Source organism: Mustela nivalis (genome assembly GCF_964662115.1).
Source record: "Mustela nivalis genome assembly, chromosome: 16".
NCBI lineage: Eukaryota > Metazoa > Chordata > Mammalia > Carnivora > Mustelidae > Mustela > Mustela nivalis.
Window position 1 is genome coordinate 44,331,110 of NC_139035.1, and position 17,963 is coordinate 44,349,072.

General features: G+C 54.0%; 1 protein-coding gene across 19 annotated transcripts in view; it reads left to right on the top strand.

The window, feature by feature from the left end:
- NFASC (neurofascin) overlaps positions 1 to 17,963 on the top strand; it is a 175,899-nt gene that overhangs the window by 104,631 nt on the left and 53,305 nt on the right. For 9 of the 19 annotated variants that reach the window (XM_082703875.1, XM_082703891.1, XM_082703890.1 and 6 more), the window contains exons 4-9: positions 4,338 to 4,355; positions 5,080 to 5,185; positions 7,031 to 7,227; positions 7,687 to 7,809; positions 10,603 to 10,773; positions 14,977 to 15,027. In XM_082703875.1, coding sequence (XP_082560001.1) covers positions 4,338 to 4,355; positions 5,080 to 5,185; positions 7,031 to 7,227; positions 7,687 to 7,809; positions 10,603 to 10,773; positions 14,977 to 15,027 — 666 coding nt within the window. The remainder of the gene's footprint in view (positions 1 to 4,337; positions 4,356 to 5,079; positions 5,186 to 7,030; positions 7,228 to 7,686; positions 7,810 to 10,602; positions 10,774 to 14,976; positions 15,028 to 17,963) is intronic. The other 10 variants (XM_082703886.1, XM_082703880.1, XM_082703881.1 and 7 more) reach the window with 3 other exon arrangements.

A 17,963-nucleotide genomic window follows, 5' to 3' on the forward strand; every position in this document is an offset into this window, starting at 1 on the left:
AGTTCTTAGAGCCCACCAGAGTAGCAGCTGCCGGTGCACCCGCCCGAGAGCTAAGGGCTTCTACAGGTGCCTCTCCTGTGACTCTCACAGCCAGTCCTTTGCTGACATTAGGAAGCTGGGGTGCCATTCTCTCCAGCCCCTAAGTGGCAGGCCCAGCACATGACCACAGCCCCTATCTGCATGAAGAGGGGAAGCCTTTTGTGACACGATATCTGATGCCCCGGGAGGGGCATCCTGTCACAGCAGGAAACCCATGATGCCTTCCCGGAGTAAGTCTATCTCGCAGGCACGGTGGTGTCCATAACGACTTCTCCAGAACAGGTCTGCCAAAGCCTAAGGCAAGACGAGAGAAGGGCAGCCCTTCAGAGGAGACCCAGTGGCCCCGGGGAAGAGGTCCTTTTCAGCCGGCTTTTCCCCTCCTGCTGGGTCAGGCATGACAGGCACCCCCCTACACACACACCAAGTTACCTGAGCCCATCCTTCCCTCTTACCCTGTGCTGAGGCCCCGGGGGGCTGGGTGGGGAAAGGTCACACATTCGTTTTCCTCCCCGCCCCCCACCACCTCCCAGGGTTACTCCGGTCTTTACTGATACACAGCCTATGTAAGTTGAAGGTGTACAGCCTGATGATTTGCTACGTGTATATTGTGAAATGACTGCCACGTGGGCTCGTTTACCCCCATCCCCTCACACAAGTACCTTGTGTGTGTGTAGCCATAACTCGGAAGATCGACTCTCGAAACAACGCTCAGGTGCGTGATACAGTCTGCTAATTACAGGCGCATGTGCATTCGGGCCCCAGAACATTTCCATCTCACAGCTGGACGTTTGGACCCCTCACCGGCATCTCCCGGGCCCCTGACAACCATTCCACTCCGTTTCTTTGAGTTTGACTTCTTTAGATTCTACATGGAGTGAGAACATACCAGAGCTTTCTCTGACTTAATTTCACTTAGCCTAAGGTCCTCAAGGCCCATCCATGTTGTCACAAAAGGCCGCAGAGAGACCTACTTGCTGTGTTCCCTGAAGCGTTATCCACACTCGCCCGGTGTGGGGCACGTGAAGATCAGGCGGTCGTAATTTCTCTGCGTGTTGCCTGGGAGGGGCTGAGGGGGCTCAGGCCGGAGGCTGCCCTTCCGCCCGCCTGCCCCTTCAAGAGGCCATATCTGTGCCTTGAGGATGGGGCATTGGTTCTGCTCTGGGGAGTTGGGGCCCAGCAGACTTCCTGGAACAGCCCTGGGCTGCGACACAATCCCTCATTGAAACACTGGCCTCCAGCCCCTGCCGTTCTGCCAACAGAGTCACACGCACCCGCCTCCCCCCCTTCACCCACCCCAAGGAGAACAACGTGACCTTTGAAGAAAGCAAAGGGTCGCCTCATCAACAAGAGTGGGTTTGCCAAAAAGTGAGTCTGCTGGCAGCTCGCCCCTCCATCCCTCTCTCCACGTTGAGCGACTCGGCATTTTTCTCCTAGGAACCCACAGAGGAGACAGTGGGGTGGGAGACATTTCGTCCTCACTGTCATCCCAAAGACTGCTGCAGGATGACCTCAACACGCGCACACGCACACACACAGGCGCACATTCACACACTCTCCATCCTCCAGGGACAGGTGCCAGGGGCAAGTGCCAGGGAGAGAGAAGAAGTGTGGGGATAAAGAAACCTTGCAGACCTGGCAGGCCTCTGCCTTACACCCTACAGAGCTCATTGGAAGATTTTTCTCTTCCCCTCGGAAGTCAAAAAGGCAGACCCATTTTCCACTTGACATGACCACTTTGTAGTGGAGAGAAGAGCAGGTGGAATGACGTGGAATTTGGGGGGTGTCGCAGGACTCGGTAGGTTGCCCTTGTCCCCAGGTGGGCAGGCCTCCCTGTCCTCTCCCTGTTCTGGCTTGTCTTCTGGGTTGGTTTTGTCTCTGTAATAAATTCCTTGGTGACTCAATGGTGGTTCCAGATGTCATGACCTCTTTAGGGAAGTAGACTCTCAAGAGGCCCCCGGCCTGGTTTCATTGTGGGGCTGGGGACAGCGTCCGTCCAGCTCCGGGAGTCCTCACTCCCCCGTGGTCTCCCCCTTACTTACCTTACTCACATCCGGAATGTTAAGGAGAGCGTGCTGGGGACCCACCTAGCCAACTGACCGCTCTGGCCAAGGATAGATTTGTAAGAAGAGCTCTGGACCAGACTCAGGTGGGCTGGTTCTCGTTCCATTTCTGCAGGAAATGTCCTATTGACCTTTAACCTAGTGACTTCCCATCCGAGAATCTGAGATTCCCTGGATAATTTCTAGGGCTCTTTCCATTGAGCCAGCCCTTGATTTTATAAAAGAGAGGCTTGAGGGTCATGTGGGCAATGTAGAGCTTTTGCCAGGGCCAGGACAGAGCCCTCCACTGTGTGTGGGGACCCAAGAGCCATCCACTGTGTCCTCAGATGAAGAAAGCACAGGCCTGGGCTAGTGGTCCCAGGCAGTAGGTCAAGTGTCAGCCCTGCTTCTCCTAAATATGGCTCCTTCTCCCCACCTCTCCTTCACGCTCCAATACACTAGCTTTCCAGAATTAGCCATTCTTGGGCCACTGGCAGGAAAACCTTCTAAGGGTGAGGACGCCACTGTGGGGAACTCCAGGGAGCATGTGTTCAGAAACCCCAGATTTCCCCTTTACCCCAGGACTTTTCATTTCCTGCCAAGGCTGCATCCAGGCAAATGATACAGATAAAATTACTTTTCGGTTCCCCAGCAGACCATGCAGCCCTGGCCCACTTGAAAGGTTTATTCTGGACCTTTTAGTGCGTCGTACTCAAGACTTTCACTTACCGAAGTGCACGTAGCAGGGGACCCTTCCTGCCACACTCCGCCTCTCCTCCCTGATGTCTGTCTTCTCCCTCAGGACCCTTCTGGCTCCTCTTGGTCCTGCCTTAACTCTGCCTTCTCCACACTGCCCCTCTCTGGGCCCCTAACGCTTCTCTTCCACATCTCACTGTGGCTGAGTCAGGAAGCTTCGAGGTCACCTGGGCTCACCCACAGCCTCTGCTTTCCCCTGGAAAAGTCTGCCCGTGACACCAGTGCATCCCAGACCTCAGCGCTGGCGTGGAAGAAGCTTTGCATATGACTTCATGCTAGAGCCATTAAGAAAAGGCCTCTTACAAAGTGACAGAAACACGCAGTCTCTTTTCTGTACATTTTACACCGAGGCCTTCTCCGCCAGAAAATTAGCATCAAAAGTCTTGCTGTTGGGGGTGTTTGGGTGACTCAGTGGGTTAAGCCTCTGCCTTTGGCTTAGGTCATGATCTCAGGGTCCTGGGATCGAGTCCCGCATCGGGCTCTCTGCAGTGGGAAGCCTGCTTCCCTTCCTCTCTCTGTGCCTGCCTCTCTGCCTACTTGTGATCTCTCTCCCTCTGTCAAATAAAAATGGACTCTTTAAAAAAAAAAAAAAATTCTTGCTGTTGGAAGCATGGTGCCCTGACCCCCAGCATTGGCACTACCTGGCTGCTGGTCAGAAGCACAGTGTCTGCTCAGTCGGAACCTGCATTCTATCCAGACCCGCCCCCCAGGTGGTTCACGTACCTGGCAGAGTCTGAGAAGCCCAACCTCAAATATGCACTGACTTGTACACGGACCCATGCACGCCACAGGTGAGGGCTGGGCGAGACTTGTGCTACCTGCCTCCTGATCCCTTCCGTTAAAAGTGCCGGAAGGAGTGGCGGGCTCCACTTCATCCCCGCACTCGTTTGGAAGAGGGATTTCCATATGGCCATGTACTTCAGCCATGAGCAGAGCCACAGCGATTCATCGGTCCCTAGAATTTTCCAAAGTTTAGGAAAGGAGGTGCTTTCGTGTGTGACAGAGAGGAAGGCGCGGTGGGAGGAGTGAGGCCCGTGGACCACGCGGGGCCTTTGGGGCTTTGCTCTGGAGCCCTGGTTCCGATCTGCTGCTGCCCGGGCTTCTCATCCCCGCCCTGCTGGCCTGGGAGCCCCCTTCTCTCAGCAGTGTCTAGAGCCCGGCCTCTTTCAAGCAGCCTTGTCACTTTTGATAGTTGGACTTCCCTGATGGCATCATTTGGGCAGAGGCTGGTCTTTCTGCTCAGCTGCGTGGTTTAGGTCCCCGTGGAGCTGTCGCCTCCTCCACGAAGCCCACACTGGGTCTGTCCCCGTCTCTGTGTGGCTGTCCCACAGAGTTCTGCAGCTGCGAGCAGAGAGCCCAGGCACCAGGCCCACACCCAGGTCAGCCTCAGCGTGCTCCCTGCGGGCTGGGGCCTGAGGAACCCGGGCGAGTAGTCATTTGTGATAACCTATAACCGATGTCTTCTTTTCTCCCCTCGCAATGCTAACCCACCGGAACTAACAGCAAGCATTCAGAATGAGCGTAAGTCCCCGCGTGCCTCTCTGCACTCGTGCCTCTGGGAGGTAGGAGGGCAGCAAGGAGGGGCGGGAGAAGGCCAAGTGAGGAGATACAGGGGGATTAGCTACCTTTCCACCCTGCCTGTGGGGGCTTCTTGACACCAGAGCCCATGCAGTGCGGGCCCAGGAAGGGGAGCGGCCAGCTGGAGCCCCCCATTGCCGGGAACGGCAGAGGAGCCGGTGGATAAGAAGGGCCGCTGCTCCCCCTGCTCCGGTGGCCGGCACAGGAGCTGCACGGAGAACACTAGACGCGGGGCTGAGAGTGAGACTCGCTGGCTCTTTGGTGGGCAGACAAGTCCCTGGGGACTGGGCCTGGGAGCTCCAGCCTCCCCACGCTTTGGCCATCTGCGGACCCTCCAGGGCTCAGAACCATCCCGGCCACGGGGCTCTGGAACGCTGGCTGCTTTGTGGTCTTGATTCATTCAGTAAATGTATTTCAAGAAGTCTCATGCACTAAGCGTTGCACCAAGTGTTGGAACACAAGAGTGGGTAAAACAGAACTTTCTCATAGAGATTCCATGAGATCTGAAAGAGATTCTTCTTAGGCTCAGTCCTTGACATAACCCCCTGTCCCCTGGCCCCGTGTAAGAAGCTGGGCCCCTGGCACAGTGTACTGCCCCCTGCCCCTGGCTTGCCGGCTTGTGCTGTGGCCCCCGAAGCCCTGAGCGCCCCTGTTTGTACTGTTGCAGTATCCCAGCCCCCAACCATCACCAAGCAGTCTGTGAAGGACCACATCGTGGATCCCCGCGACAACATCTTGATCGAGTGTGAAGCCAAGGGGAACCCCGCCCCCAGGTGAGCGCACTGGCAGGTAAATCCACGCGCCCCCACCCCCAGGAGGTACTGAAACCACACCCTGGCCCTGAGCGTAGCTGAAGCAGTGGATAAATTAAGATTATCCAGAAGACATCTCTTGGATACCTACCTGGTGGAAAGTACAATTCAGAGAACTAAGAAATGTAGCTGCGGAGGAGGCTGGATCCAGAAATCCTCAGTGGCTTAAAGTCACACCCGGAAGTCACGACGAGATACTAAGTTTCTGACTGTCGGTGTCACACATTCCTTCCACTGTCTTACCTCCCCAACTCTCCCCCACCCAGTGCACCACTACCGTGCGTAGCTTATAGGAAGTTCCTCCTGCTGGCTAACCGGAGTCTTTCTTGCTGAGCACATCTCGGCTTGTGAGCACATCAGCATTAAACAGGGCGTCAGCAGACCAGAGCCGAAGGCCTGCGGTGTGCAGACGAGTTAAATGGTGCTCCTCCCACCATCTCCTTAGAGCCCCTCTCCGTCCTTCAGAGAGGGACCCATGTCCACCCCAGGCTGGGTGTGTTTCTACCAAACAGAAGACACGGGAGATGGAGAGCTGTTCTGCTATTTGTCCCCCTCCTTCAAAGGAGCGGCAGCCCCAGGCTGCACCATGCAAACCAGACATGACCGGACCCTGTGCTGGGCGTCTGCCTGGAAAAATGCGGCGGGCAGAACTTTGGGTATATGGCAGCCTCCTTCTGCCTGCCCCCTAGCCCCTCACCCCCCCACCCCCCCCCGATTTGCATGAGCCCAAGAACAAGGAGCGCCACTCTCATCCAGGCTGGAAGAAGCAGGGTCACCCGGAAGGGTCAGACGGGGCACAGATGGCCTTCTGAAGTTTGGTCTGTCCACCATGGTTCCTTGGCAGGGACAATGATTGCATGACAAGGAGCAGCCCCGATTGCCCCTGCTTCTTTTATGTCCTGAGCAGCTACAGACGTAGCCCCCACCCCCAGAAGCGAAGGGAGATTCTAGTCTCTTCTCCCCTGGGGTCTCTGAAGGCTGCCGGTTCTTTCAAACGCCCCTCCTGGGCTATCATGTGTGGCCCTTGCTTTATACTCTGTACCCACTGAGCAGGGCACGGATAACCTGAGCCATTGCCCTTTGGCTTTTTTTTTTTTTTTTAAGATTTTTATTTACTTATGACAGAGAGAGAGAGCAAGAGAGGGAACACAAGCAGGGAGAGGTGGAGAGGGAGAAGCAGGCTTCCTGCTGATCAGGGAGACCGAAGCGGGGCTTGATCCCAGGACCCCAGGATCATGACCTGAGCCAAAGGCAGACACTTCATGACTGAGCCACCCAGGTGTCCCACCTTTTGGCTTTAGAGTTGGTTCTCGAACAGGAAGACAGGAGGAGCAGAACTAGCTCCCTGATGGGCTTGGCTCGGGTGAGCTCCCTGATGGGCTTGGCTCGGGTGAAATAGGAATTTGGGCTTGCCTTCGTAGTCAGAGGCTGGGACGCCCTGGGGTAGAAGCTGCAGCTGACTCCATTTTAAAGCAATCTGAGTCCCCACTGGCTCCTGCAGAGGACAGAATCTCCCAGTGGCTGCTTGGGTACGTGTCACTTACAGCCATGACTCTCAGCCTTGGTTGGCTAAAAGCACTAATGTCAGGAGCCTGCCCCTCTTTAGCTTCACCTATGGCTCTGGCCTGGGACTCTGCATTTTATCCGACTTCCCAGCCAGTTCTGCCACCTAGCCAGGGGGACATGGAGGAGTGGTTATGGGACTGGGCCAGGGACCAGGGCCCTGAGGTTCTCACCTGGAGCCCGGAGTCCACTGTGTTCCTCCTTGTTGCCTCTGCTTCTGCCCCCACCCCATACTGCCCACAGCTTCCACTGGACTCGGAACAGCAGGTACTTCAACATCGCCAAGGACCCTCGAGTGTCAATGAGGAGGCGGTCTGGGACCCTGGTGATCGACTTCCGCAGCGGGGGCCGGCCCGAGGAATATGAGGGGGAATACCAGTGCTTCGCCCGCAACAAATATGGCACGGCCCTGTCCAACAGGATCCGCCTGCAGGTGTCCAGTGAGTAGCTAGGGTGCTTGCTAGCGTGCCTTGCTTCTCGGTGCATGGCGGTGGGGGCATGGAGGGTCATTCCGGAAGGGCCATCCCTGCCCTTGGCCAATGGGTGCCTTGGTGCTCTGCTCATCCTGCCTCCTGTTCTGCCTCTAAGCAGGAGCACACCTTGCCCTCCTCAAAAAGATTGCTTGGAAACGAGGTTTCCGAGCCAGAGTCTTGAATGACTTCATGAGCATTCTGGGCATGGATGGAGAGGAAGGGGAGGAACCTTTGGAGAAGTGTATCTATTTAGACTGAAGTCCTTCCTCTCTTGCTGCACCTGGCCTAGACTTACGGGCTCTCTCCACCCATTCCCTTGTTCTGCCCTTCTGCTTTTCCTCTTTGTACGCCTGCCCCCAGCCAAGCTCCTTGTCCTGGCCCCCGCCATAACGTTCACTTGATGCTCCCCTGTCTGATTCCCCCCAGAGTCTCCCCTGTGGCCCAAGGAAAACCTAGACCCTGTTGTGGTTCAAGAAGGCGCCCCCTTGACGCTCCAGTGCAACCCCCCGCCCGGACTTCCGTCCCCAGTCATCTTCTGGATGAGCAGCTGTAAGTTTTGGAGGCCTACCATTTGATTTCTACTTTTATCTTCGGGAGTGGCGTGGGTGTCTTACATGGGAGGGGCTTGCCCAAGGTTGGGAGACCTTGACTTATGAGAAGCAGGTGTAAAGGGACCACATGGCGGAAAACAGATCAAGAGGCTGCTCAGGCCCATTTCCTAGCAGATGCTATCAGCTGTGTCATCTTGAGCAAGTTGCTTAACAACCCTGGGCCTCAGTTTGCTCTTCTGGGAAAAAAAAAATAGGTTAGAGAGGAGAAGGGAGTTGTGGAAAATTGGAAGGGGAGGTCAACCATGAGAGACTATGGACTCTGAAAAACAATCTGAGGGTTTTGAAGGGGTGGGGGCTGGGAGGTCGGGGTACCAGGTGGTGGGTATTATAGAGGGCACGGATTGCATGGAGCACTGGGTGTGGTGTAAAAATAATGAATACTGTTATGCTGAAAATAAATAAAAAATAAATTTTAAAAAATAGGGCTAGAACCTGTACTTACGTGGTTGATCATTGTAAGGATAAATGAGTTAATACATCCAAGAACTTATAACACAACCAGACACACAGTAAGTGCTGAGTAGTATTTGTGAAGATGAAGAAGAACAAGAAAAAAGGAAAGAGGAGGAAGAGGAGAAACTGTCAATAAGCCAACTCAGGCGGGTTGACATGAAGCCTCCTTTCAGTCTTTAGTCGGCCTGGATTTACTGAGGACAGGGAGGCCACAGGAATGAAACCTTTGATAAAGGAGTGACAGGGAGACAGGACATTTGTAGCAGGGGCAGAGTATCATCCCTGAGAGCTTGTCCTGTTTCATTATGCACTGAGATTCATTTAACCACTGTGGACCTCAGTTTCTTCCCATGTTTTGAATCGTAATAAGTGGGGGCATGCTATAAAGGTGTTTAGAGTATTGCTGGCTCTCTGTCTTCCTGGCTTCCCCTCCCCATACTCCATACCTGCCCACCCACCCACCCACCCCCAGCCCCTTCTATCCATCCATCCTTTGGTCAGTCCGTAGATCTGCCTGCCTGCTTAGCATCCATCACCCATCCATCCATCCCCGAGTCTTTACCAGCTTGCTTCCGGAAGAAGCAGGGTAGTGAGCTGTTTGGCAGAGAGAGTATGGCTTTGTGCTCACCTGTCGTCTCACTCCTCTGTGTCATCTCGGTGCATGTGCGTGGGAGACGCCGCCTGGCCACAGGCTAGAGGGCTGTTTGGTTTGCTAACTGGTTCAGAGTCTCTCGTCCCCTGCACCCCACCGGTCACCAGCTTATGTCCATAAGTAGATCCTGAGTGGATCTCATGACCCTCATCTTTCCATCATCACTGGCATCTGCCCAGTGCAGGCCACCATCAGCTTTTCCCTGGGCACCAGTAACCCTCCATAACTGGCCTCTCCAGTCTTTCTAAAAACATAAATCTGATCATTTCATTCATATGTTCCCGCCCTTTACTGGCTCCTCCTTCACCTCAGACCAAGTCCAGACTTATTTCCCTTCCTAATCTAGTTCCCTCTGCCTCTCGAGCCTTCCTCCTACCCCCTTCCCCGGCTGTGTGCTCTTAATTTCTAGCACGTACTGTTCTTACTGCTTGGAAACCCCTTTGGGCCCCTGTCTCTTTTGCCCGGTGTCACAGAGCCTCCAAGGCGGAGCTCAGTCCCCTGGCAGGGACTCGGGGCTCCTCCGCTCAGCCCATCTCCTTTCTTATCCAGGCTCCCCACTCGCCACACTGCACAGCAGTGATTTCTTTCTCTCCTGCCTCTTCTAGGCTGCAGGCTCCCTGAGGGCAGGAGCTATCTAACTAAAGTCTCTTTCACCAATCATGGGCACAGAGCCTGGCACACAGTAGGCCTGCAGTCAATTTTGAATAATAAGTCATTTAAAGAACTGACCTTTCCATTGTTGGAAAGTTGGCATCATTAACCTTGCGCTTTCAGAAATGATGAGTTACATGATCCCAGGATCCTGGGATCAAGCCCCACATCGGGCTCTCTGCTTGGTGGGGAGCCTGCTTCTACCTCTCTCTCTCTCTCTGCCTACTTGTGATCTCTGCCTGTCAAATAAATAATAAATAAAATCTTAAAAAAAAAAGAAAAGAAAAGAAAAGAAATGACTTAATAAAAGGTCCTGGGAGGTGAGAAGGCATTAGCTGTGAATCGTCAGCCTGACAAATACGCTTTCACAAACCGAGTAACCGGCTGACCCGGTCGTTTGAATTGACACCTATTGCTTCAACAGTCATGGACAATGTAGCCCACTTCCTCAGCCACTCCTGTGACATCATTGATTCTAAAAAGCACCATTTTCATCTTTTAACATCTCCAAAATTAGCATCCTAGAATCATTGATTAGTAGGTATCTTGCAATTATAAATGGCAGTAATTTTCTCTTTCCTGGTGGGAGTGAGAGCTTTAAAAAAAAGAAAACAAGTGAACTTGACTCTTGATTTGGGAAGCACCTGAGAGATAGCATTTCCTCCCTCTGGTTCGGAGCCAGCCGGAGCTTTTGTGGCGTGGACGGGAGCTAGAAAAGTCTGGTCACAGAGCACGAGTGTGGCAGGCAGACGTCTTCCCTCACTGCTTTCACAACGCAGAAGGTGTGAAATCCACTGCTTTCTTATCTGTGAACTGGAAAGAAGCCTCTCTCAGAGTTGAGAGGACGAGAGGGAATCAGGTTGAACTCCCAGCACCACCCGACACTCTGTCGGCACTCCGTCGCCAGACCAATCGCCATGGTCACTCCTCTTACCATGACCGCTCACCTCCGTCTGTACCTCTGCTCCCTTCCAGCCATGGAGCCCATCACCCAAGACAAGCGTGTATCCCAGGGCCACAACGGCGACCTGTATTTCTCTAACGTGATGCTCCAGGACATGCAGACGGACTACAGCTGCAACGCACGTTTCCACTTCACCCACACCATCCAGCAGAAGAACGCCTTCACCCTCAAGGTCCTCACCAGTAAGTGCAGGTCCCTGCCCGGGGCTGGGAGCCGGGGCAGAAGCCCTCGGACCCCGAGGAGCCCCGGGTACCTAGGTCGGGGTACAGCCTTGTCCCCGAGGCTGACCCAGAAATCCCTCCAGCATGGGGTGCCTGAGCTGTTTCCGTGGCTCAACTTGCTTGATTCTGAAGCCTTGAGTTAAACCTGGTCCGGCTCTGAGTCAGTGCTTCTCAAGCTGCAGGCTCAGTCCGAATCACCAGGCCAACGGGGCAGCCATCCCCGGCCCGGCCCGAGCCTGCCTCCACGGTCCGGGCCTCTGTGTCCTCCATTAGCTCTTCAGGTGCTCGGGACCCACAGCAGCATCCAAGGAGCCCTGCTTTCGGTGGTCACCCAACGTCTCTCCCATGCCCTCAGCATGAGGATTTCTTTTCTAGCTGGTCCCCGTTTGGTGGTCTGTACTTCTAGAAATAGAGCCACAGTACAGAATTTCCGCATTGGCTGGGACCCCAGCATGAAATGTGTTTGATGCCGGACCCCATGGGACAACTCCATTTGCAAGCTGCAGATTAATGTTCTAGTTTTACTTGTTTTCATTTTTATTTCTGGATTCTGTTTGGCTCGTACCGAAGCGGGTCAGCCCTGCCTGACCCAGGATAGCGTGGGGTCGGCGGCCCTCCGCAGAGGAGAGAACCAAGTAGTCAACTCCCAGACACACATCTTGCCGGGGACCCACCGGCCTGGCTCTCCGGCTGCCTGTCCTCAGCCTGCCAGGACGTTGCATTCCAAGTGACTGTGTTCGTTTGCACCGCGGATGTGTAACAGGCCTTCTCTTGAGGAGCCCCCGAACCCTCCAAAGACCTTGGTCTGTGTGACTCAGCTGTGGAGGCTGCTTTCCACACGGGGGACAGTGGTACTTGTGGGGGAGACCAAGCAAAGGGCAACATGTGGGCGCTGACAGCTGCCCCAGGTCGCAGAAGAGAACCTGAACCCCAGGTTCTCCGCGCCCACACGCCTCTCCGGGGAAGGTGGGGAGAGTGTAGGGGACCTTGCTCCTTGCTCAGGACAGCCGGGGGGGGCCTGGTCTTCTTTCCTCAGTTGCCCCTGCCAGTAGTGGAAGCAGGTGGTGCCTAGAACCCCAGCTCCACACCCCGTCTCTACCCGGCATGGAGGGGGCCCCCAAGCAGCAGCTTTCTTCGTGTTCCCCTTCTGTGCGCGGGTTCTTTCTCTCCTTCTCATGGTCTTCTCTTTGTTTTCTCACTTCCTTCCTCTCTGTTTCCCTCCTGCCTTCTTCCTTTCTTCTTTCTGCCCCTCATTTTCTCTCTCTCAGAACCCCGTCTTCCCCCCTCCAGCACCCCCACCCCTGCAGCTCCCCACACACTGTTCTGTGTTGGAGTCGGGCTGCCCACAATTTGCAAACCGACAGGACGGCCGGAAACCTGGGGACGAGCCCCCACATGCTCCCGGCAGCAGACCCAGGTCCAGTCTACTTGGCTGCCCCGTCGCTGGCCTTCTTATTCCAGACCAAGACCTAGAGGGGACCCCTGGGGAAGAAAGTTGGGTTGCCTGAGGCGTCTCAGTGCACGTCAGGAGCAATTGCTGGCCAGCTGGCTGGGCCGTGGAGGACAGTGTGGTGCACCTGGGACCTCTGAGTGGGCTCCGGAGGGCTGGCAGCATGAGGACGTGAGGGCGGCAGGAGCATCGAGCAAGATGCTGGATGCTGGATGGTCCTTAGTGCTGTCCCCTAGCTTCCTCTCTGCCTGCCTAGTGTGAGGCTTATAGTCAGACTCCTTTCTGGGGACTGAGCCAGGTGACCTTCTGTGGTCCTGGGCAGAGGCCCTCAAGGTCACCCAGGAGAGAGGCCAGGAGAGTTGGAGGGGGTAAAGAGCCTTCCTCTGTGGAATTAGGCAGTTAGAGATCTTCAGCATTTAGAAGTCGGGTTTTCCAGAAACATCCTTATCTCTACCTGCAGAGGTAAGGGCTGTTTATTTCAGCTTCATTTCTGGGTGCTCTACTCCACTGAAAACTCTTTCCTACAAATGCCAAGACACCGCCCCCCCCCCGCCCCCCAGTGATGGGAACAGAGCCCTGTCTGCTTCCTGGAGTTCTCCCAGGGGTAGCTTTGGCCGGGAGCAAGTTCTGGGCATCTGAGCCAGCCCAGAATTGGGTACAATTGCTTAAAATAGCACAGTTGTGCTCTGTCTGCTTTCCTGCGTGGAGAGGACACAGGCTCTTTCTTATACCTTCAGAAGCGGGTCTGGGGGTGGGAGGCAGAACAGCCAAGCTTGGCTGGCTTCAGTGTCCCTCCTCACCTCGGGTTTCCATCACAGTCTGGCCCCTGGGGGAAGATGCCAATCTCAGCGTGGCTGATGGTGCCTTACCTACATATAGGGAATGGCAGAGAGGAAGGTATCTAACACAAAACACTGGGCTGTCTGAAACCATTTTTAAAATTTGTTTTGGGTGCAATCAAAGACAGACAGCAGAGGTGACGTACCCGCCCCGCTTTGCCCGCCCCAAAGCAAGTCTTTTTGGTGACTGTGGTGAGGGAGAAGGGGTCTCCTGAGGCAGACCGAGGAGCACTAACCCTGCTTCCTTCTAATGTCTGCTGTCTAAGTAGCACTCTCAGGAGGCAAAAGGTCTCCCTGGATTGCCCAGATGAGCTACAGAATCCACAGATTGTGAGATCAGTCCCAAGCTTGAGTCACTTCTCTGGAAAGAGAGGATTTCTGTTTCCCTCGGTGGCATGGGAGCTTAGGAGCATGAAGCCAGGGTCTTTTTTAGCTGTGTGCCCCTATCCTGCCCCCCCCCCAGAGAAGAATGTCCCCTCCTGAGTACATCTTCAGCCCCTCCTCTCTTCTGCCCCCCTGCCTCTCCACGCCACTGCCCCGAACAAACCCAAGCTGACTTCCCAAACAGGCTCGGTCTTGCAACACATGCCCTCTTAAGGGATGGTTCTGAATAATGCAAGTCTCCCTAGCGGGCTTTAAGCACATTTGGGAAGCCCTTCGATATGGGTCCCAGCAAAGAGGGCGCACAGCCTCGGCAATCAGTTGTAAGGGGAGCTGATCTGTCTTCAAATATGCAAATACTCTGGCACAGCGCCTCGCCTCCCTCAGCCGCTTGCTTGGACTGGGTCCGGCTTTCTCAGGGCCGTCTACTTGGCTTCCAATCCGCTGTACCGCCCCCCACCCCCTGTGGGTACCGTCAAAACTTGAACCCAGTAGCTGGTTGGGGATGACAGTAGAAGAATGAAAAGCCAAGCTTGGCAGGCTTAAGTGCCCTATTCCAAAACCTCTTTCACTGAGGATTAAACGCCCAGCAGTCTTAATTACCTGACATTGGCACCAAAGGCACTGGTCTGCTCCCTAAGGAATGACTTCAGCCCACGCCAGTCTAGGAGCTCCGCATCTCCAGCTTCGTCCGTGGTCCCTTCCCATCCAAGTCTAGAATGCTGAGCCTATGTACTCTCCCCCATCCCAGGCAGGGTCCCCTTCTGTTCTGAAAGTCTGACCCACAGTCTGGCCCTGTCTGCCTCCCTAGAACATTCCAGGACTCCTGGGAGGAGGGCTTTCTGCCACCAGAGACATCTCAGAGACCAGGGTGGTGCCTGGTGCCCAGTGCTCAGATGGGGAGGGGCGCTTGCTGCCGGTCAGCCCACGATCGCTGGGCGCTGCCAAGGATCCGTCTGTCCCTGTGTCTCAGCTGCTGAACTGTATCTCTTGGTCTGTCTGCTCTCCCTGACCGCCCACCTGTGCACCTTAGCTTCCGCCCCGGGAGGGCTTTGCTCCTTCCCTCAGGGCTCACTCACACTCCTTTCTCTTTAGCTGCCCCGGGAGCTGGCCCGATCCAGAGTCCTGGGAACTGAGGATTTTGATGGGAAGTTGTTCAAAAGACGGCTACGGGATACCATTAATCCTTACCTCATTTGTTTGAAATACAGTAGGATCAAGCCATTACAGGTCAAGCCTAATTTCTTTCATTAAAAAGAAGATTTTTTTATTATTGCCTTCTTTTGCAGGATTTAACCTTTTCTTCTCTTTTTGGGGCTGTTTTATGTTGCTTGTTTTTTCACCAAGCATATTTCCTTTCCAAATACGCCGTGTCTTTCCTTTGCAAAATCCCCGGTTGTTTTCTGCAGCTTCGCGTTTCTGTTGTTCTCTCCCTATTTATGCCTCCGTGAGCGCTCCGTGGCCTGTTTGCTCACCCTCTTCTGTTTATTGCAGACAACCCCTATAATGACTCGTCCTTAAGAAACCACCCTGACATGTATAGTGGTGAGTCGCCGCGGTAACCTTGGGAGTAACCTTGCCTGTCCTAACCCCAGTTTGCCTAACTCGACTGATACCGTGTCATTAACCCACGCTGGGTGGAGGGGCTGACAGTCAGCCACACCAGGGTGCCAAGGGGCCCCCTCCCGGACACCACTCTCCCGGAGGACGGTGGCCAGTGCGGGAGTCTGAAGTAGCTCATGAGGGGCGGTGGCTTCCGGGAATGCATAAGCCGCCAGGTGCTGAAATCTGGATCAGGTTGGTCGGACCAGGGTAGGACTCCAAAAGAGCTTCCTGGAAGGTTCTGTGATGGGTGGAGGGAGCATGTCAGAGGAGAGGGGAGTCTGCACAGTGAGGAGGAAATAGGGAATCTGGTGCCTGTTAGTGGTTTAAAGGATGCAGAAAGCTTTGTGATAGAGTGTCTGGATGTGATTTGCCTGCCTTGCAATCTAGTTTTAGTTACTGGGGGCACCGTTTCACCCCGCGTCTCTTTAAAAATCCCTCTGGGAAAAATGAGCGAGAGTCCAGCTCTGAGTTCTCTTTGAAGGTAAGTATAAAGGGAGGTGGGCCATGCCTGGTCTCTGTTCCCTGGGCTGCTTCTGTCCTCCGGCAGCGTGTGCAAATCCAGGGCCCACCAGTCCGCACACTTGCATGTCCCAGAAGAGTTTCCGTGAGGCGTATTTCTAACTCATCACACAACTGGTTGCTCAAGCTGATTAGTAGAGTAATTGGCTATTTCCACACCTGAGCCCCCGCCCCCCCACCACCACGGCTCAAGAATGTCTTGTTTTCCTTGCACAGCCAGAGGGAATAGTCGTTTGCTGGCTTTGGCAAGGCAGCTGGCCCCCGTCATCAGTTATGCCTCGGATGCTGAGGCTGCAGGTCCCCAGGGTGGTCATTGTGGCCTCAGATGGATAGGAAGTGTCTGCATTGTGATGTGCTAATATAAACAATGATCGGTGTCTAGAGTGGGGGAGGGGAAGAAGGAGGGAGAGCCCCGGAGCAAGGCAAAGGCTCTAACTTGGCATCAAGCAGCTAGAGCCACACTGAGATTCTGCCAAGGAGATTTACTGCCCAAGGAAGCAGGAGATCTTTGTTGGTTTCAGGACGCTGTTTGTTTTCAAAATAATGGGGCCAACCAGCATTGTGTCTAGAGCCCAGAGCACTGGTGTGGAATGTGCCTGTCTCTAAATTGGATTTCAGGTTATCTGTTACGGAAGTACTCTTGAAGCTAGAGCATGTCAGAGCCAGAAGGTCCCTTAGAGACTGTCTGGTCCAAGCACCTTGCTTTGTGTTGGATAAACCGTGCAGGGGAACACGCATGTAGAATTATTTTCTCAGCGGGATAAATTTGAGTGATTCCAGCCACTTAAACTTTGCGGCCAGTGGTAGATTTGATTATGAGTGAATGGGTGGGAGTTCTAAGAGCCATCCAGGGCTAGGACACCCAGCAAAGCTCGTAAAACGCACATGGAGATCAACCCCTTCTCCTCAACCCAGAGTAGAATGAATGGTGCTGACCCAAGCATGAAGCCAGCTGGAAGGGACCTAAAGTCAAAGTGAGACACATGCTGAACAAAGGACAGCTAGGTCGAATGCTTCTAGAAAGAAACATGAAGTGAAAAGGAAAAAAAGATAAGGTCCTTCCTGAGTACAGGGCGGGACATAGAGACACAAGACAGTGACAAGTGCCCAGTGCATCTGTCTGCTTAGCTTTGAAACATGGCACATCTCTTAAAGGGATAAGGCCACCCTACGAACTACATTTTGTTCTAGTGATTCTACAGTGGTTTGGTATCCTTCGAACCTACGCCAGATGGCCCCCGACCCACTGAGTGGCAAGGGAAGCTGGTCTGAGATGGCTTGCCACGTAGAATTCGCCCAGTGAGGAGACAAGGAAGAGAAGAGTGGGCACTCGGAGGTAGACAGCCTCCAGTGAAATGCAGGCTCCTGAGTGACCTTGGGTGATTCATTTAGTGTGTGAAAACCTTATCTGTGAAGTAGGTATACAATGTGCCTCCCAAGACTGCTGTGAACAGTGACCAGGGTGACGCGCCTCTGGTCGCTAGTGTGGCATCAGACACGTCAGTGATGAGTACATGTCCCCCCAGTATTGGTATTGAAGGATTGAATGTGTTAGTGCTGACTGAGGTCAAGATGGGCACAGAGAAGTCGAAGAGAAGCCAAGGGCAAGAAGCCAATCAGCAAGGACGATTATGGGAAGAAAGTACTGCAGAGGGAGGGACTTGAGGGCAGACTAGAAAAGGGAAAGTTATCAGATCCTCAGCCCTGCTTGAGACCTCGATCAGAAAAAAGGCCCAACTCTCAAAAAGTGAGGGGTTGAGGTCAGACTTATGGAAGAGATTTCCTGACGGTGGAAGGTATCAAATGTTACTAGACAGAGAGTTTTTCTTGTCATCTGGGATTGTTTCGTCAACCATTCCTGGAGCCAGAGCTGGATGAAATGCCACAGAGCCAACCCCACGAGCCCTTAATCCTGGGAATCAAAAGCAGCAAATGTGGGATCCAGTTGCCCCTAAAAGCTGTTTTTGCCAAAAGTTCTCAGCTATATCTGATGCATTGGCTCTTTTCTACTAACCCACAGCACTTAACAGAAGGGAGCAACTCAGGTTTTCAGCAATCTTGACCCTTCCTCTTGTAGGAATCGATGAAGACATTTTTTCATTGGCCCTTTAAAGCCAAGGTGGGTGAGGCAGTATCATCTCTCGATGTCTCCCTGCTGACCAGATACCCCTGGAAACCCATGCTCCCATTCCTGAGCCAGGGAGAACAGGAAGGGACAGACTGTCCTTAGGTTAGAGGTCAGAAGGGCCCTTGTGGGAAGATCTTCCTGAACCCACCAATGTGAGTTTTGGCATCTAGATTCTGAGTTTTATCCGATATTAGGTCCAACCCCAGCTCTGAAGATCAGGGAGAAAAAG